At 38.3% G+C, this 20,720-nt stretch overlaps 1 protein-coding gene across 8 annotated transcripts in view; it reads left to right on the top strand.

Moving 5' to 3' along the window:
• The window catches only part of RIMKLB (ribosomal modification protein rimK like family member B), a 98,039-nt gene extending 80,019 nt beyond the window's left edge, over positions 1-18,020 (top strand). For 3 of the 8 annotated variants that reach the window (XR_006353302.1, XR_006353303.1, XR_006353300.1), the window contains exons 6-9: positions 3,004-7,119; positions 7,588-7,782; positions 10,445-10,616; positions 17,850-18,020. Coding sequence is in view for 1 of the 8 variants with exons in the window: in XM_043967403.1 (XP_043823338.1) it covers positions 3,004-3,467 (464 nt within the window). In the remaining 7 variants the exon portion in view is untranslated. The other 5 variants (XR_006353305.1, XR_006353304.1, XR_006353306.1 and 2 more) reach the window with 5 other exon arrangements.
• The last annotated feature ends 2,700 nt before the right edge of the window (positions 18,021-20,720 follow it).

Genomic DNA, 20,720 nt, shown 5'->3' with positions numbered 1-20,720 from the left:
TGAATAGCTTTTTTCCTCAGCAGTCCTCTGAAATTGTAGTTGATTTATTATGTTGATCAGTTTTAGTTTTTCAAAGTTTGTCTTTTTGTTGTTGTTTGTTTGTTTTTGGTTTTGTTTGGGGGGGACAATGAGGGGTGTCAGGTGTCTAAGGCAGGATTTGAACTCAGGTCCTCCTGAATCCAGGGCCAGTGTTTTATCCACTTCACCACCTAGCTGCTCCATCAAAGTTTGTCTTTATCCTGATTCTGCACACTTTGCTCTGCATTAGTTCATGCAAATTTTTCAGGTTTCTCTGAACTAGTCCTGTTCATTATTTCTTATAACACAGTAATATTCTGTTACATTTATATTTTGTAATTTGTTCAGTCATCCCTCAACTGAGAGAGTATCCCATTAGTTTCCAGTTCTTTGTTAAAGCCAAGAACTACTATGAGTACAGTGTATTTACCCAGAAGTAGTAGGTGAAGTTAAGTTTTCATTAGCTGACATTATAATTTTGTATGTAGGAGCTTATTCTCTTTTTCATTAAACAGGCGCTCCTCTAAACTTCCTTACTGCTGTTGAGGGCACCTCTTTACTTCTAGTTACCCAGGTTCCCAACTTTGACTTTTCACTCTTCTGCTAATCACTACAGTTATCAGTTCTGTCTCTACAGCATCCCTTTATCTGCCCCTTTTCTCTATCCACATTGTCACCACCCTAGCCTGTGCCCACTAATATCTTAATTCTAGACTGCTGCAGTACCCTTCCAATAGGTTTCCTGTCTTTGTCTCTCTTCAATCCATATTTTACGCAGCTGCCAAATTTATAGCTCTCACTTTAGGGAAAGATTTCTGAAAGAAATCTGCATTTGCCCCATGCTCCCCCCCCAAAATAAAACAAACCAAACCAATAAACCAAAAAAAGCTTAACTTTCTCTTTCTCCACTCTTGCCCATTGGCTTGGCACTCTGCTGCCTCCCACACCCACCCCACTCCCACCCCCCACCAAAAAAATAAAAACCACCTTCAAGTAAAAGCAGAACTGACACATGGACAGACTGGTGCTGCTAAATCAGGAGAGGGGCTTGAGACCCCTGGCAGGGGGACGGAGAGGAAATCTTTTGCTCCCATTTTCATGGGTCAGTCTTCATTCTGTCCATGCTCAGTACCGCATGTCTGTTCCAAGGCCCCATGTGTTGCCTCTCCTTTCCTCTGTCTGTATCTCACCCGTCCTCCCCCATATTATTCCTCCTGGTTCCAGCCAGGCCCCTAAATGCCAGAACCTAGCCCCCATGTATACCTCCTCCTCTTGCTTCTCAGTCCCTAGTTCCCACATGTCTTCTGGTCCCTTCACTGCATGGGTGTACAGTTCCCTTCCTGCCTTCCTCCCTCCTTCCTCCTGTTCCCATGTTCACAGCCAAATTCACATTACAATAAAAAAATAACTTTATGTAGAGGTTACAGAATGGTCTATTTACATAAAGCAAGAACTATCTGTATGTCATTTCCCTGATTGAAAAGCTTCAGTGCCTTCCTGTTGTGTCACTAAGATAAAAATAAAAACTTTATTGTTCAGTATTTAAAATCCTGTACAATCTGATTCTGAGTTTGGTCAAAACATTCTGTCTTACAACACTTCATATTCCAGCAAAAATGATCTACTTATTCTTTCCAACACATGACTTTCCTTCTCTGAGGCAGCTAAGTGGTGCAGTGTCAGGAGGTTCTGACTTCAGATCCATACTTAAGATACTTACTACCTGCATGACCTTAGGCAAGTCACTTGACCTCTCTCTACCTCGGTTTCTTCATCTGTAAAATGGATAATAGGGCAGCTAGATGGTGCAGTAGATAAAGCCGGTCCTGGATTCAGGAGTACCTGAGTTCAAATCTGGCCTCAGACACTTGACACTTACTAGCTATGTGACCCTGGGCAAGTCACTTAACCCTCATTGCCCTGCAAAAATAAAAAAAAAACAAACAAACAAAAATGTGGATAATAACAGCACCTATCTGTCATGGTGGTTGTGTGGATCAAATGAAATAATTGTAAAGTGCTTAGCATATAGTAAACATTACATAAATGTTACCTTTTATTATCATTATTTTTATAGTATTTATATGAACAAAAGCATAGATCCTTTCAGAATGTTTAGAGGCTTCTTCCTTTATTATTCCCCAAAATAGTTACCCATGATAGGAACAAGAGTCGGTAAGATAGCACTTAGAAGATATAGATATCAATAGATTCTCCAACTGATAGCTCAAATGGAAGGTCTATTGATAACTATGACTTCCTAAGTGGTAAAAGGAAGGGCTTAAATAGAATAGAATACAATGTGACTTTTCTGTGCTTTACTCCTTAGTTCTAGAAGATTGGGTTAGGGAATCATTCATGAATAAATGGCTTGAATTTAGGATCCTGCTTTTATGTCTGTAAGAGATAGAAAAGGTGCAACTAGGTGGCACAGTGGATAAAGTACCCATCGTACTACATCACTTGACACACACAACTTGTGTGACCCTGGACATGTCACTTAAAAAAAATGGGATCCAGGGCAGCTAGGTGGCACAGTGGATAGAGCACCAGCCCTGGAGTCAGGAGTACCTGAGTTCAAATCCGGCCTCAGACACTTAACACTTACTAGCTGTGTGACCCTGGACATGTCACTTAACCCCAATTGCCTCACTTAAAAAAAAAATGAGATCCAAGACCATTTGGTTTAATTTAACTTGAGAGTCTAAAAAGACTAGTAATATCAAGAAATGTCAAGCTTGGGGCAGCTAGGTGGCGCAGTCGATAGAGCACCGGCCCTGGATTCAGGAGTATCTGAGTTCAAATCTGACCTCCGACATTTAACACTTACTAGCTGTGTGACCCCGGGCAAGTCACTTAACCCCAATGGCCTCACCAAAAAAAAACAAAAACAAAAGAAATGCCAAGTTTTTGTATGTAATCTCTTCTGCTCATTTGAGAAAATTCAATCCTGTTTATATCTACCTATGTGACTGCCTTTCTTAGGTGGTGTGGGAATGATGTGCTCACTGAGTGAACAAGGAAAACAGCTTGCCATCCAGGTGTCAAACATCTTGGGAATGGATGTGTGCGGCATTGACCTACTGATGAAAGATGATGGCTCATTCTGCGTCTGCGAGGCCAATGCAAATGTAGGTTTCATCGCCTTTGATAAGGCTTGTAATCTAGACGTAGCTGGTATGATAGCGGACTATGCCACCTCCCTCCTGCCCCCTGGCCGGCTCACACGGCGCATGTCCCTGCTCTCCGTGGTGTCCACGGCCAGCGAGACTAGTGAGCCAGAGTTGGGCCCCCCAGCCATCACTGCTGTCGACAACATGAGCGCAAGTTCCAGCTCTGTCGACAGCGACCCTGAAACCACGGAGAGGGAGCTACTCACCAAGCTCCCAGGGGGCCTGTTCAACATGAACCAGCTGCTAGCCAATGAAATCAAACTCCTGGTGGAGTGACTCCACCTGTAAATAATTAACAAAGCCCTTGTAAATCTTTCTCTCTTTTTTTTTCCTTTTTTTTCCTTCCTTTTTTTAAACCAACTTGCAATGCTGTTTATGAGAGAAGGTCAGGGAGCTGGAGGGGAAACTGAGCCAGGTTAGATAAGAGAACAAAGAGAGAAAAGGAAAAGCCTATGTTTTTCAGTCACTGCTATCCTCCATTTTTTAATACTTCAGAACCAATAAATGGAATTTTACCATATGAATTAATAAGGCAGAAAAGGGGGTATAAGGTCTTCAAGCCCAAGTAGATAATTCCTTCCCTATTGTTACCTTTTAAAATAAGCTTCAAAATGAATGTGCTTTAGGGCCAGAGAAGAGGGGATATGAGATTCTTGCACAACTCCTTATATGTTCTGGATTTGGAAAGTCAACACTTTACTGCAGATCATAATTTCCCTCCTGAGATCACTTATTAGAAATGGGTCAGAGGAAACATCCAAAATTGAAGAAGCCTTTTAATATACAATACCGAAATTTCTGCCATTTCAGTATCCAAATCTGTGTTCATATATCTTCACAAATCTTCCAGAACAGTTTTAATATGGGTGCTTCATATTTTATGGTTGCATTTTGTTTTTCATATTAGATGGGAGGGCAAGATAGATGTGATCTGTAAAAACATTTAATAATGACAGAAGTGGCATGTTTGCATAATAGAAGATAGATGAACAGCGTTGCAATGTTTGGTGTACAAAGTAACATTTAATCGAATGTGGAAAAACTTACACTAGTTTAAAGATATGTGCATTGCCTTGTATTTGTTAGTGTTTTAGTCTTTTGGAAGATATATACTATGTTAATGTTGCATTTTTTAATACATGCTAGTCCAATATTCCCTGCTCTATGCCTGCATCTTTAACAATGGCCAAAGTGAAGAAAACGCTACCTTTTGTTAACAAGACACTGAATTGAAGCCTGTGCATCTTTTTTTATTATCCTTTTTTCCTTTCCCTTTTTTTCCTTTGTTTTGTCCTTCAGTGGTGGTTGGGTGTCTTAAGGTGAGGACAGAAAATTAATTTATATTTGGGAAAATTAGAGCTGCTTTAAGCTCCTGAATCCATCATGATGCCAGTATTATGTACTTGCATTCACATTTTAGAAAGGGGAGGGGTGTGTGTGTGTGTGTGTGTGTGTGTGTGTGTGTGTGTGTGTGTGTGTGTGTGTGTTTAGGGGCATGTATGTGTGGGAGATGGCTAGTGGGGGTTTTCTTTTACCTAAATACTTAGTGAGATAAAGACCAGATAAAGTCAGTGGGATCTGAAGTGAAGTATGTAGCTTTTGACTTCAGGGAACAGAATGTGAGTTGTTTTTAAGAACTAGACTTCATGAGGCATTTGGGGGGAGCAACCACTTGAAGCCACAGTGAAGAATAGATACTTCCCAGGTCTGTGTTTCTATGTTATTTTGTGTCAGTTGATTTCTTTCCTTAGTTATTGACTTTTCAGGGTATGTTTATCCAAGGCCACTAGTTTTATGTCCACTCTCTTGGCCAGGCATTTCCCCACTTCTTCCCATGGGGTTTGGAGGGAAGGGTGGGAGGAAAGAAGAAAAATGAAGACAGCATCATTGGGTCAGTTATAACTGGGTCTCATAAAATTATCAGCTTTCCCTGTTACTTTTTCTCCCTTGCCCACTAAATCTGTAAAGCCCTAAAGCTAAAAGTGGTGTCAGCACACATAAACACACATATACACAAACAACAACAGTAATGAACAGGGATAAAGGTATCCCAAAGAGGTGTTGGAGTATGTATGAGAGACAAATGGAAATGCTGCCAACCTCCGCAGGATTCTTAAAAGAGCAAGCACCATCTCCCCTACAATCCTCTGCAGTTTTTATTTGAGCCACTTCTTTGCTTCTCCAGTGCTGTTTACCTTCATGTGGACCTTAAACATAATCTCGTGGATACTACTAGAGAGACTTCAAGGCAATAAAAAGAAAGATCAGTATTAACCTGTTGTAACAGAGGTTTGATCATGCTTATTTGTATAGGATTTTTTTTCTTTCATTTTAAAAAGGAATGTAACAAAAATGGATTTTAAAATAGAATTAAATTATTAAAATTCAGTAGAAGGTTAATTTTTGGTAAATAGAATAGTAACTCTTAACTGTGCCAGTGTCTGACTTCATAGTGGAAGATGCTATATTCAGGAGTTTATTATGAAAATTAGGATACTCTAAATCACATTCAAACAATTTGGCTTATAATCAGAGTACTTTGTGTATATCTTCATACACTTGTGAGCCATAAACAGAAAATGATCACATGTCAAATGGTACTCTAATCGAATTCTGTTATTTTGATGGGTCCAGTACATTGTTTGGTCAAGAGAAGTAAAAAAAAAATTAAGGAGGAAACGTGCTTAGTTGCATTTACCACAAATGTTTTCATGTAGAGAACATCTCTATGACAGATGTATTTGGAATATGTCTGTGTGTGAGAATGTGTTTTGTGTGTGTGTGTGTGTGTGTGTGTGTGTACAAGTAAATGTTTTTTTCCCTTTGACGATAAAGGGAAAGAACCTTAGGGTTTGTGGTATTGGAAAGGGAGGGAATAGGGGAAATTAATTTAATGTCATTTGCACTTATACACTCATAGCATATAATCCACATGCAAAATAAGAGGGGAGGATATCTGAAGCAGTCCATCACTAGTTTATTCATACTTTGATAAAACTATTTTTACATAATTACACTGTTCTAAACTGTAGATTCACCAACCTTGTTATGATTTGGAAGTTCACATGTAAAGAGTGAAAAAAGCAGTAAAACCTAGCTGTTTTCCTCTATTCCTTCATTAAATAGAGGTAAGAGAAAAGTTTTCCTAAAAGAGCCAAATGAGACTTATTCAAATATTTATGTTTAAGTTGCAACTAAGTTTATTTTTGTATTTGTAATTCCTTTTGTATAAACCTCGTTACTGTTTGGAAAGGTAGAAATGTATCCTGTCAGTATATGTGTAACTATAATCATGTCAAAGTTTGAATTGTTTGTAGAGCATTGTAGCTTGTCACACTTGTACTTTTTAATGCTGTATTTTTTTTTTAAAAATTATTTTCTGGATCGTTTCCTCATCTTGCACATGATGGAAGTTGGACTGTACGCATGCACACACGTTATGGACGGTTCCATTTTATTTTTTTCCCCACTTAAAAAATTTTTTTTGATGCTCACAAGCTGCTTAATCATTTCTGCTGGCTTTTCCTCCACCCAACTTTGAAATCTTTGTGTGCATGCTATCTGCTCAAGAAACAGCTTTGGAACATTTGAGTCTTTGGGGGAAAAAAAAACCACAGAGACATGCTTTCATCAAGCACTCCATCAGACTTTGAGAAGGCATCGTGTGAAATCACTGACTTTCCAAATCAACTCCCCTACTCTTCCCAGTGAAAAAAAAAAAAAGGAAAAAAAAAGGGTAAACAAAAGTTGTTTTACTCACGAGTAAAACCCCAGTTTTGGGCTATGGGAGGGCTTAGGGAGACTGTAAAATCAAATCTCGTGTTACATTATTTTTTTCCTGGCTCACTCTTTTTGAGAAGGTTTATGGGCTATGTGGCTGGTGAGACACGATCCCCTCCTCCCTAAGGAAATGTAGGTGCTCAGACAGGTAACCTCTGCTGCTACTGTTTTTTATTTTATTTAAAATTTGTTTTCATTCATTGTTCTAGGATTTTAAGAAGTAATATATTGCAGGATTTATAACCAGATTCACTCCTTTTTCTTTCTTTTTAAAAAATAAATGTTTTATTTAAAGTATGTTAAGCGTCTTTGAAGCTTGGATTTTGGAGTGTCTCAGTAGTAGACAAAAATCTGCTGTTGGAATCTCCTAGTCCTCTTCCAGATTTGACTTGAAATGCTTTTGATTTTGTTTTGGGCTTTTTTGTGCGGTATTTTATTTCTTTTACCAAATTCTTGTTGGTATACTGTTTTGGGGAGGGTGTCTAACTTTAGTGTTAAACCTTCTTATATTAATGAAAACTTGGCTTTTTATTTCTTTAATGTTTTATTTTTTTGTTTTTTGTTTTGTTTTTAAAGAAACATTCTAACTGTTTCTACTGTTACTGTTCTTTGCCAGCCTTTTCCGGAGCCAAAAAAAAAAAAAAAACCCAGAGAAAAAAATTTCCTCCTTCCCCCTTCCTGATGATGAGTGAGAAGTTTTGAGAACTTTCGGGGTCAATGCCTTTTTAAACTTCCCTTCCCCCAATAATGCAGCTCGTATAATGGTAAATGCAGCAGCCTGGATCCATGCAGAGCCCCAGCCTGCTGGCAGGTAATTTGACTCTTTCTGCTTGCTTCTGATCACCAGCCTATATTCTAACTTGCCCTTTCCCCTCCTTGCTCTCTTCTTCCCTTCCCCATTTCATTTTAAGATAAAATTTTGCTTTATAAAGACTCTGACTGACTTAGAAAAAAATGCATAAACATACCTATAAATTTTCTTATTTTCCCCATTTGGGTGAGCTTTGGAACTAGTTGGGATGAGCACATAACATTCTTGGGGGAGGCTGTTTAGAGGCATAGATATATTTTTATTTGCATATGTGTGTATTTGGGTATTTTAGAATGTGGGGGGGAATTTTTGGATTTGTTTTTGTTTTGGGTTTGTTTGTTTCTTCCATTGTGCTACTCTGGCTTAAGCTTTTACAGGGGTTGGTGTTCCAAGTACACAGTGAGCTCACAGTATAAAGACATCAATTAAGAGTTGACAGGTATGGAAAAACTAGAGTTTTGAAAAGGTAAAATTAGGAATTAGGCTAAATGTTACACTTTTTACCATAGCATTTAGCTAGTCCTTATAACACTTTGATTATATGACATTATAAAGCTGAGCAGGAATATTGAGAAATAGAAAGATAATAGAAAGTAACTAGTTACAAAGTAATTTAAGTACTAATCTTTCAGTACCAATTTCTCTGGCACTCTTGTTAACAAAGAAAAAATTGTAATTGCCTATCTTCAAATGATTCTATAAAATTAAAGATGAAAAATCACAGGATTTGGGGGAGGTAGCTTGGGGAAGTGGGGAGTGGGATGGGACAGAGGAATATAGTGGAATATAAGTTTGGCTTAGTTTATGCTTTCTTGTAAGAGGCAGAATCAAGAATAAAACACAAGTTCAGTTAGACCACTCCCTAGTTTACAGAGTCGCATTACCCCCAATTTTTCTTTTAAAGTTAAATTTGATGAGCCTTGTATCACATAACTGCTTTTCAAGATTATTTCCTACATGATTTCACCTTACCCTACAACCAAAGAGACAGTAGTTTTAGTAAGCACCAGTCAGGAAGAATGTCATTTGGCATCACCTCTGCATCTTATTGAATGTGTGAAAAGTCATTCTGTGATTCACCTTCCTCTTATAAAATAGAGGTCATTCCTACCAAGAATTATGAGGCAAATGATATCGTATTTTCTTCATTGAAATTCTTCAATGAAGGAATCCCAAGTTCAGGGCACTACACTTCTTGAAGTATTATGAGATACCTAAAGAAGGTATGAGCCTAGAGGACCTTGGTCTGTGGCTGATGGCCAACACTTGATGATATGGAGTAGATGGCCCTTAAGGGACATAGAGAGATGGTTTTAGAGACTTTCCACTGTCCCATTTTTAATGACCCAAGTATATTTGGTAGGTGTTGTGGTAGTTTGAGGCCTTGAAGACATTATTTTCAAGTAGATTCCTCCATACATACATAAAATTGGTAGAGTTGATCTGGATATATGAGGCATGGGTGTGGGTGGTCAAAATGTTGTTTTAGATTTCAGTCAGACTTCCCTGTGCCCCAGTTCCCAGAAGCACAGCAAGCCTCTGAGAGCAGCCATGGAAATGGCGAAGCCCTGATGTCACCAACTCTTCTGCTCAGGCTCATCCTGCATACTGAGGTCAAAGGATGGGGTTTGAGATTTGGGAAATAAATGAGAAAGATGAAACATCAGTTCTCTCCCTCTGTTAAACTAGAGTTCAGTGCTTGGAATAGTCTTCATCTTAAATGTTGGCAGACTGGCTTCCCTTTTTATTTGTTTGTTTTTGTTAGTGGTAGGGTGGGGGAGGGGAAAGGGAGGAAATTCTCCTTAATGACCATCATTTGGTTATTGAATTAGGTACCTTGGTAGCTAGTGTAATAAAAATAATAATGCTCCTAAATGGTGGTGGGAAGATAAATTACTATAAGTTGTAAAAACCAAACTCTTTATAGGCGTGTTAAAATTATTTTCTTATTTCTTTTACATGTGTATTCTTCCCTCTTTTCGTGTGTGTGTGTGTGTGTGTGTGTGTGTGTGAGAGAGAGAGAGATGTGCATGTCATTTGGGGAAATGTGTATTAGTAACTTTCTCTAGTAGGAAAAAAACAGCGTTGTTGAATTTCTAAATAAAGTAATAAGGAGTTTTCAAGTAAATCTTTATATTTCAAATGTAGGTGGTGTTTATATGTGTATGTTTGTGATTTTAAGTAGTCTAAGACATTGAAAAATCAGGAAGAGACAGCCCCATTAGGTTCTAGAAAAACTTAATAAAAATTAAATTTCTGCTCATTCTATTGCTATTTTGGTGATCTTTGAAATGCAATTTTGCAAGGCTTTGGGACCACCAAATTCAGGTTTTTAAAGTATACATTTTTAAAGTGAACCTTGTAGTTCTTAGCAGTAGATTCAGGAAAGTAACCAATTATTTTTAAAAAGAAAGAAAAATATCTCTTAGGGATTGTGATTACCGAGTGGCGCAAGCTTTCCACTTCTCATTTTGGAATTTTACCAATGTAGCATCAGTTTCTTAAGTTAATCATAACCTTAGTGTGTATGATATGTATATTTGGCACCGGGGACCATAAAATTAGTAGGAAGACACAAACGTGGTATGTTGGACAAAGGAACCCTGTTTGGTTAATGATCTGGTACTGAACAGAACCTCTTCTATATACCCTTCTGGTGCAGCAGAGTAATAAACTGGTAGGTGGCTGCAGTAGAAGAAAGACTTCTTCAGACTGGGTGATATGTGACCTGAAAATTCTGCAGAGGGGGAAGTGGAACATGAAATAGACGATGGAAACAAAGGGGAAAGTGCATGGAAGAAAGATTAAGGTTCCTGGGATTTACACTCTGGATGGTAAGTCTTCTTTTCTTAGTTTTTGGCTTCTTAACAATAAAATTATTCAATTATGTGTGTGTATACTTAGACAAATACACATGGGTATTCTACCCATCAATATGTAATTAAAACTTTTTTAGCCAGTGTAGTTTCACCCTTTAAAATGAATAGACTAAGAAAAGGTAGCCCTACAGTGGCAGTATTATGGAATGGAAGGAGAGCTGGATTTGGAATAGGAGTACCTGGATTCAGAATCCAGCTTTGGCATTGATTCCTCTTGTGACTTTGATCTCAGTCTCCTCATGAATAAAAAAGGGGTTTTAGACTAGATGGTAGCTAAGGTCCCTTCCAACCCTAAATCTTTGGTCATATGTGTAATAAAGTTCTTAATTATGCTGTGTATTTCAAAATCTTTTTTTTTTTTTAAGTGAGGCAATTGGGGTTAAGTGACTTGCCCAGGGTCACACAGCTAGTAAGTGTTAAGTGTCTGAGACCGGATTTGAACTCAGGTACTCCTGACTCCAGGGCCAGTGCTTTATCCACTGTGCCACCTAGCCGCCCCTATTTCAACATCTTTTAATGTTGGAATGCAATATCCTCCCTGGTATCTATCGTGATTTTTTAAAAATCTCAGTGAACAGCTTTTTAACTAGTTTCTGAAAAGTAAGAATTACTCTACCTTTACTCTCTTCCTGCTCTTGCCCTTGTCTTCATCGTCATTATTGTTGTTGTGGGAGAGGAGGGCAAGGCTGGGGGTGAGAAGTGGGGTTTTTGAGAACAGATTCACGAAAGGGACAGCAAGGTTGATTTCTTTTGAAATTATTATGCAAATGTGAGTTAGAAAGAAGAGATGGTAACAAAATGAATCAATAAAACTTTTTAGAAAATACTTTTTTTTTTTTTTTTTAGTGAGGCAATTGGGGTTAAGTGACTTGCCCAGGGTCACACAGCTAGTAAGTGTTAAGTGTCTGAGGCCGGATTTGAACTCAGGTACTCCTGACTCCAGGGCCGGTGCTCTATCCACTGCGCCACCTAGCTGCCCCTCTAGAAAATACTTTTGTGCATAAACGTGCCAGTTGTAAATTAAACTAAAAAGGTGACCTCTCTCTCACTCCCTTTTTGGCTGTCATGAACCTGTCTTTCTTTCTCCTTCCATCTGTATTCCTAACCCTGTGACTCAGTCTGTCGCTGTATCCATTTCTCATTCTTTGCTTGCCTGTTTACCTATATAATAGAAAACTTAGTCTCTAATATGTGCCAGGCACTGTACTAATGTACTTTACAAATATCTACAAACCCATTGAGTCATTGCTATATGACAGCCAAGAAAATGAATTCTGTCTTTGGCTTTTTCAAGAGAGACATAGTATCCAGGAATGAGAAGATAGTTTCCCCTGTACTCTGCCCTGGGCTGTCACATCTGGAATATTGTGTTCTATTCTCAGTGTCATGTTTTATAAAGGATCATTTATTAATGAACTGAAAAGGATTGAGAGGAAGGAAACTCATTCTATATAAAGCTCTTCAGTCTGGAAGAAAGTCCAGAGATGATTATGAGCACTTTCTTCAAATACATGAAAGAAGATTCTGCTTGTTCTGTTTGGCCTCAAATGACAGAACTGGGAATAGTAACTCAAAGTTGCCAATGCACATTTAGGTTTAATATAATGAAAAACTGCCATAACAATTAGAGCTCTCTAAAAGAAAAATAGAATGCTCTAGGGAGGAATGGATTTTCCCTAACTTGAGATCTTTCATCAAAAACTAGATGACTACTCTGGATAGATTAGATTGGTTCAGAACTTTGAAACTGAAATTTTTGTAATTTCTGTTAAGTGCCCTAGAGACTTCCCCAGTATACTGTAGTTATGCAGTCATAAGCTTTAGACCTAGAAAGAACCTGAAGGATCATCCAGCCCAATTCTCTCATTTTAGAAATAAGTAATCTGAAGCCCAGAGAAGTTGTGACTTTACCCAAGGTCATAGAGTAGAAAGTGGCAGAGCTGTAATTTGAATCTTCTACTCTTGAGTCCCAAGTTTACTAATAATATCCACTGTATCACATGGTTTCATAAAGCTTCCCCATTTAATCCCCATAAATCTAATAAAGGTCTTTCTGGAAAGGCTATACAAATAAAGCTGCTTATTAAGACAGGATAAAGGGTTGCCTTTTTTAGTGTCATATCTGTTAAGAAAAATCCGTGCAGTGATGTACTTTGAGTGTACTCCATTTTTATGTTTACTGGTTTTTGTAAATACATTAAATGTGTCAGTATATTCACAGCATTGAGCACCAGGTAGATGTCTTTTGCTAAGAACAAACTCCAAAGGGGACATATTGTAGTCCTCTTTCAGACATTTGGTGGGGAAAAGATCTTATGGAAAACAGTATTTGGTTCAATTAGGTCTCTTACTCAGGTAACCCTGAGTTTCCAACTGTCACTCCCAAACTGAAGTATGTATTAACTTATAACAAAGAAAAACATCCACATTGTGCTAAAATAAGACTTTTTGAGTGTTTATCTCCATTCCCTTTTTTCACTTAAAAAAAAAACTGGGGGCAGCTAGGTGGCGCAGTGGTCAGTGCACAGAAGACACATAATCAATTTCCAAATCATGCAAAAAATGTTCTTATAGAAGATAGGTGACTTGAATCTTGAGTTTTCTATTGTTTTGAGTAATTTTAGACTCTTTTTTACTTATTTAATACAATCAAACAAAGGCTAATAATCTTTCAGTTATCTCTTGTATCTGACATCTCCTTTTTACTTCCACCACAACACCTGTGGTTCAGACTTCCTCTTTCTCCTGCCTAGACCATGGTACCAACTTTCTGTTTTTGTTTTTGTGGTTTTTTGTGGGACAGTGAGGGTTAAATGACTTGACCAGGGTCACACAGCTAGTGTCAAGTGTCTGAGGCCAGATTTGAACTCAGGTCCTCCTGAATCTAGGGCCAATGTTTTACCAACTTTCTAATTGATCTTTCTGATTCTACTCCTTCTCCAGGCCATCAGCTACATTGCTACCTGAGTAATCTTCCTAACACATCACTAATCATGTCACCTCCCTACATACTTAAACACCTTTAGTGACTCCTCATAGCCTATGAAATAAAATTTAGACTACTGCCTATGGTATTTGGAGCCCTCCAGAAACTGGCTAAAACTTTTGCCTATTAGGCTTTATCTCATATTACTCCCTTTCATATATTCTACATTCTAATTAAAACTGGTCAGCTTGGGGCAGCTAGATGGTGCAGTGGATAAAGCACTGGCCCTGGAGTCAGGAGTACCTGAGTTCAAATCTGGCCTCGGACACTTAACACTTACTAGCTGTGTGACCCTGGGCAAGTCACTTAACCCCAATTGCCTCACCCCCCCCCCAAACAAAACAAAACAAAAAAACTGGTCTGCTTTCACTTCTCACTTTCAGTCTTATCTCGCCTGTCTTTCTGTGTTTACTCATGGCATGGCTGTACATACCTGGAATGAGTTCCCTCTCTCTCAATTTCATCTGTTGAAAGTTCCTTCAGGGCACAACTTGGATGTTACTTCCTCCATTATATGTCTCCCCTTCTTCCCTCTCCCAAAGTAAAAGGAACCTCTTACTCCTAGGATTTTTCATAATATTTTGCTTGTATTTCTCCTTTGTTCTCATCTTTTGTACAGTTATTTGTGTACTTGTCCTTTCCCACTCCTTGAAAGCAGAACTTCTGTAGTATCTTTTTTCACAGTGTCCAGCACAATGATTTTACATAATAGGGACTTTGTTGAATTTGGAGGAATTAAATCTTTTGCCTCAGTGCTGACAAACTACCTAGATTATATGGTCAAGATTTCTAAATTAAGCCAAATTTCTATTAGGTAGACTTGTCTATCTAGAACTTTTTAATGCTTAGCTCTGGGGTAGACCCCCACATGGAAGCAGAGCACCAATTTGAATCTAGGGCCATTTATCTTAGCCAAGATGTAGTAACATAGCCTGAATCCAAAATCCAGATTTTGCTCATGGTACGTATGGCTTCTTAGTATATATTTATCCAGGATGGTATTTTCTAATCTTAATTGGCCGTAGAATAATTCATAGGATCATAGAATTGGAGCTGGAAAGAACCTTAAAGGTCATGAAGCTCCGCCCCCTTGTATAGAGGAGAAAACTGAGGTCTAGCAGATACTCTGCTATGTGTTGGATACAAAGGCAAAAAGAGGGTCTCTGCCTTCCAGGAGTGTCTAATGGGAAGACAACCTGCAAACAACTGTGTACATACAAATATATAGTGTAGGTTAAATGTAATCTCAGAGGTAAGACACTAGTGAGGGAGTCCAGAAAGACTTCCTGCTTAAGGTGGGATTTCAACTGAGTCTAGAAGGAAGCCAAGAAACTGAGGTAAAAAGATAAAATCCTAGGCATGGGGAACAACTCCAGTTAGAGATGGAATGTTGTGCAGGAAAAACAGCGAGGTAGCCAGTGTCACTAGATTGTGCATACGGGGAGAGTAAAGTGTAAGTAGACTGAAACAGGAGGAAGCCTGGTTAAAACAACAAAACTTGGCAGCAATAGATTGGATGTGTGGAGTGCATGCAAGAGAGATGAGAATGACATCAAGTATGGGATCCTGGGTGACTGGGAGAATAGGATGGTAGAGATGTCCAAGCAGTTTGGTGTTATGAAACTGGAGCTCAAGAGGGAGGTTGAGGCTTAATATATGGATTTGTGTAGTGATAATTGAACCCATGGAAGCAGATGAGATCACATAGCGTAGAGGGAGAAGAGTGCCCAAGACAGAGGAAATTAAATCTGGGAAACCTCAGCTAGAGGGTATTATCTGGTTGAAGATGCAGCAAAGACAGAGAGCAGCCACACAGGAGAAAAACCAGGAGACGTCTGTGTCACCACAAAAGCTTAGAGGAAAGACATTATCAGTGCAAACTGGATGATCAACAGTATCAGAAGGTAGAGCGGTCAGGATGGATGAAGATTAAGAAAAAGCCATTTGACAATTAAGATATCACTGGTGACTTTGTAAAGAGCCTATTGGAGTGATGAAGTATTGGAAGCCCTATTGCAGAGGATTTAGAAGAGAGGAAGTGGAGGCACTGATTGTAGACAACTTTCTCAAAGAATTTAGCTGAAAAGGAGAGGAAAGATAGAAGGTAATAGCTAGTGAATCAAGTGAAGGATTTTTAAAGATGGAAGAGATCATGAGCATTTGTGTAAATGGCAGGGAAGGAACCAATGGATAGGGAGATCCTGATGATTATAGAGATTGTAGGGATGATAATAGAAGGGGCAGTCTGCTGGAGAAAGACCATCTCTTCAAAAAGGTATGGATGAGGGCAGCTAGGTGGCACAGTGGATAGAGCACCAGCCCTGGAGTCAGGAGTACCTGAGTTCAGATCCGGCCTCAGACACTTAACATTTACTAGCTGTGTGACCCTGGGCAAGTCACTTAACCCCAATTGTCTCACTAAAAAAAGAAATTAAAAAAAAAAAAAGGTATGGATGAAAGAGGAGATAAGTGGGGTTGTAACATGAGGAGGATTTAGTAGTTTGTCCAGGGGTCACAGATGGTGTTTGAACCTAGTTCTTTATTACAGATCCAACATTATCCATTACTCCGTATTGTCTCTCAACTTGCAGCATATTCATATAAACTATACATGTTTATCTGAGGTTGTACACTATCTACTCAGGGCAGGTAGATGGCACTGGGCCTAGAGTCAGGGAGACCCAAGTTCAAATCCGACCATAGTTACTAGCTATGTGACTTTAGGCAAGTTACTGAACACTGTTTGTCTCAGTTTCCTCATCTGTAAAATGAACTGGAGAAGGAAATGGCAAACCACTCCAGTATTTTTGCCAAGAAAACCCCAAATGGAGTAACAGAGTTGGACATGCCTAAAGATGACTGAAATGCTATCTACCCAGATGAGGAAATTTGGGGGGAAAATTGGAAGAAATGAGCTTATTTGCATTCCAAATAATCGCCACATACGTTTTTATGCCTACATAATAAGTCCATAAATTTATCCTGCCTCTTTCTTTTTTGTTCTGTCAGTTTCTGTATAAAATGGAATGTAAGGCATCCTGTGGCACAAGATTTTTGAGTAGTAATCATTGAGTCTTGTTTCACTGATTAATTTCCAAATCCCATGCTTCTTCCACTAAACTCTGCTACCCCATGCCATTTAAAATTGTGTTGGTTTGTGTCAAAAATTATGTTTCTGAAATACAATTTTAAAACATCCAAAAGAAAATAGACACTTCATATACTTTGAGAACAACCCTTTTCAGTTCTCAGAGATTGTTTCTTTCATTTTACCAGCCCACAAGAACTTTGGGAATAGGTGTATTCCCTGAGCTGAAAACATTGGGTAGGGTGGGGCATGTTGGGTTGGAATGCTGTATTCATTCATGTATTATTAAGCATGTTTTAGTGGAAAAAATAAGGCAATTTGAGTCAGACTCCTGGCTCTTTAACTTACCAGTTAAATGACCAGACATGCCACTTAATCTCTTCGACCTTCAGTTCCATTACCTGCCAAAGCAAGATGTTAAAACTTAAGAGTACGCATCTTAGAGTTGGTATGAGCAAAGTGCTTTGAGATCATAAGGCTCTTTTTATTATGTGAGTGGTTTATTTTGCAGTAAATTCCAAACTCCATAAATTCCACTCCAAATTTTTATATGGATTATTTGTGCCAAACCTGTGCTAGAGCCTTTCCAATCTAAAAAGATTTTAGGCCCAACTATAAATCTCAGATACTGAAAAAAGAAAAGTATCAAGAAACACATACAGTAATAGAAAATATTGTATAACTTAAAAGTAAGTCTAATGTGACCTACTTCATCTAAGCACTGAAAGGTCTATGCTAGCAAGTCTTCATTTTAGGTCTAATTGTACCTTATTTCACTTTTCAACTAGTTGTCGAAGTATAGTAATAAAAATATTTGAGAAGGAAAAAAGTTTCACAAACACTAGCTTAAGAACCTCTTACCTAAAAAGATTTTTACTATAGATTAGTTTTTCAGTTCTAATTATTGAAAACATCAACCCCTTTTAAGGTCATATTCGGTCAGCTTTTCCCAATTGCAGTGCCTAAAACATACTATTATTTCAGTAAAGGAATAACTTCTTGAATCATGGTAACTTAATTTGTGACATTTTTTTTTTAAAAACCCTGTCCGTTTGTTAATCTGTTCCTTTTATCACCCTCATAAGTGACACTGATTTTAATTTGTGGTTTTAAGTTTTCTTTCAGGTTTTTGAAGTAAAGAGTGATCATCCTCCCTTGTTTATGGTCATTTTGGATGAAGATAGATTTGACCAGATGAACTTCAGATGGGGCAAAACACAGAAGAAAGAAGCAACAGCCTCAGCTAATTTGACTGTAATCATATTTTCATAATAAAATGCTGTGAAACCAGAACCTTGAATGCCTTGTTTATTGCCAATTAGAGCCAATCCTTCCTCTTTCACACTTAGCTTTGCTCTTGTCCAGAAGTCTGAACTTGAAGTCTAGCTACATATGAACTATTCTGTCTGTCCTATGCCTCCCTTTTCCCTTTTGTTACTTCCAATTTACATTCCCCACCCCTAGAATTCATGAGTGATAAGTTGGGTGCTAGAGTCCTGATGCCCTGATTTCTCTGGTAGCACTTCTTTGATTTTCTGCTCTTCCCCTTTTCTTTAGTAGGCAGCTACTGGTAGTAGGTAGAGCATTGGTCCTGGAGTCTGGAAGACCCCAGTTCAAATTGATTTCAGAAACTTACTAGCAATGAAACCCTGGTCATGTCACTTAACCTCTGTTTACCTCAGTTTCTTTATTTGTCAAATGGAGATAATAATAGAACCTACCTTCCACAGTTGTGAGGACCAAATGAGACAATATTTATAGAGCACAGTGTTTGGTACATATTATGTGCTAAATAAATAAATGCTTATTTCTTTCTTTCCGTGTGTGTGTGTGAGAGAGAGAGAGAGAGAGAGAGAGAGAGAGAGAGGGAGGGAGGCAATTGGGGTTGTGACTTGCCCAGGGTCACACAGCTAGTAAGTGTCAAGTATCTGAGGCAGGATTTGAACTCAGGTACTCCTGACTCCAGGGCTGGTGCTCTAACCACTGCACCACCTAGCTGCCCCTTTCAGATAACTTACTACCTTTCCATCATACATGCCCTCTCTTAAATGAATATATTGTGCTATGATAGTTTTCTCCTAAAGAAAAAGAGGTTCTGTTCTTCCTTGTAATTTCCTGTTGTGGGGGGACGGAGATGAATGCGGGTTAAGTGATTTGCCCAGGGTCACACAGCTAGTAAGTGTCAAGTGTTTGAGACTGGATTTGAACTCATATCCTCTTGAATCCAGGGCCCGTGCTCTATGCACTGCGCCACCTAGCCGCCCCATACCTTCCATTTTTAATATCATTACTCAATATCCCTAAATAGGTAAATTTAGGGTCTTGGGTATTACCCATTTGAAAGAACTTTTACCAAACCTAAAATACTTTTTTTTTTCTAAAATACTTTTAAAGTATTTATTATGCACCCTCAGGTAGTTCTATCCCTGTTCTGAAACCAGAGACTAGTGCCTTTTGTGTCAAAAGCACTAGCGGATATAGCCTAGGAAGTAGAAGTCAAGAATTTAGCACCCAAATGTTTGTTGATTTTTTTTTTTCTTTTTTATTCCTCATCTAGCCCAACAGGATATATAAAGAATTCTGGTCTTCTGATACTTAAAAATGAATGTCCTCAGCCATGATGTTCACCAGTGCTCTTTGAAAAAATCCTACCCATATATCAAAGCATACTTGTGAAACAGTTAAGCATTAAGTAACATTGTAATATGAAAATATTAAAATATCAAGATAGATAGTATATAAAATACCTCAGGAATTTGAAGAAATGGAAGATTGATATGGTTCAGTTCAGGAAAGCCTTACTAAATATTTAAATTGGACCTTAAAGGGAAGGGAAAAGGTAATTCCATCTGGGTAACAACATAATAAGATAATAAAGAGATGAAAGCATGGCATGTTTTGAAAATATTAGGAGATACAGTTGGATGTGTTGGGTAAGGCCAGATTAAGGAGAGTCTATGTCCTATAGAAAGAGTTATTGGAGGTTTCTGAGCAAAAACTGGTTCAGGGGAAATCCATCGAAGCAGTGAGAACAGTTTAGGAAGCTGTTAAAATGGATTGAAGGCTTGGACAAAATTCAAAGCAATAAGAAAATAAATCATTTATATAGCACTCTCTAAGGTTTGTAAAGTGTTTCATGTACACTATCACATTTGAACTTCACTATAATCTGAAGTAGAACTGGTGATATATTTTGCAGATAAAGATAGCCTCAGAAATGTCTAATATCAACCAGGTTTTGAACTCACGTCTTCCTGATACCAGCTCCAGCACACTGTTTGACAGGTAGTTTTTTTTTTTTGACACTGAATATAGGTGATAGGAGAAGGCAAAAGTTGAAGCTGACTCCAAGTCTCAACCTCAGGAAAATGAAGGAAATGTACATATACAGAAGGATGTTAGACAAGAATGCATAATTAGAGCTGTTGGAGAGACCAGGGCTAAAAATAAAGATTTCATCATCTTCAATATTGTTTTTGTTCAAGCCCTGACATAGGTTACACTTAAAGCGTAAAGAAGAAAGGAGGGTCAAAGACCGAACCTTGGAACACCTATAGTTAAAAGGCCAGAGGAAGAAGTGGTGTCAGAAGAATGAGTGTTGATGTAAAGGGAAAATGAAGAGCGGTGAGAATGAAATTTCCCAGTGTTTCGTAGAAAGCCTGATTTAATCCATAGCTTTCTATAGTTCCTGTCATCATGATGATAATTGATGATGAGAAACTGCTGTCACAGCCAGAACTGAAAAAACTGGATCTAGAGAAAGAGGAAGACTGAGTTTGAATCCTTCATTTGACACTTAACTACCTGAATATTAGTTGCCAAGTCACTTAATGCCATTGGCCAGAATTTCCTCACTAGTCACATAAATGGATTGGACTAGATCCTAGCTTATTAAACTGTGGTCCCCAACCCCATATGGGGGTCACATAACTAAATGTGTCGGTTGGGGAAAATTTGGCAAAAGGTTATACTTATTTTGTATACC

The sequence above is a fragment of the Dromiciops gliroides genome, chromosome 5, assembly GCF_019393635.1.
Source record: "Dromiciops gliroides isolate mDroGli1 chromosome 5, mDroGli1.pri, whole genome shotgun sequence".
Lineage (NCBI taxonomy): Eukaryota > Metazoa > Chordata > Mammalia > Microbiotheria > Microbiotheriidae > Dromiciops > Dromiciops gliroides.
The sequence above is the reverse complement of the archived record's forward strand: the minus strand, read 5'-3'. Positions and strand labels throughout refer to the sequence as shown.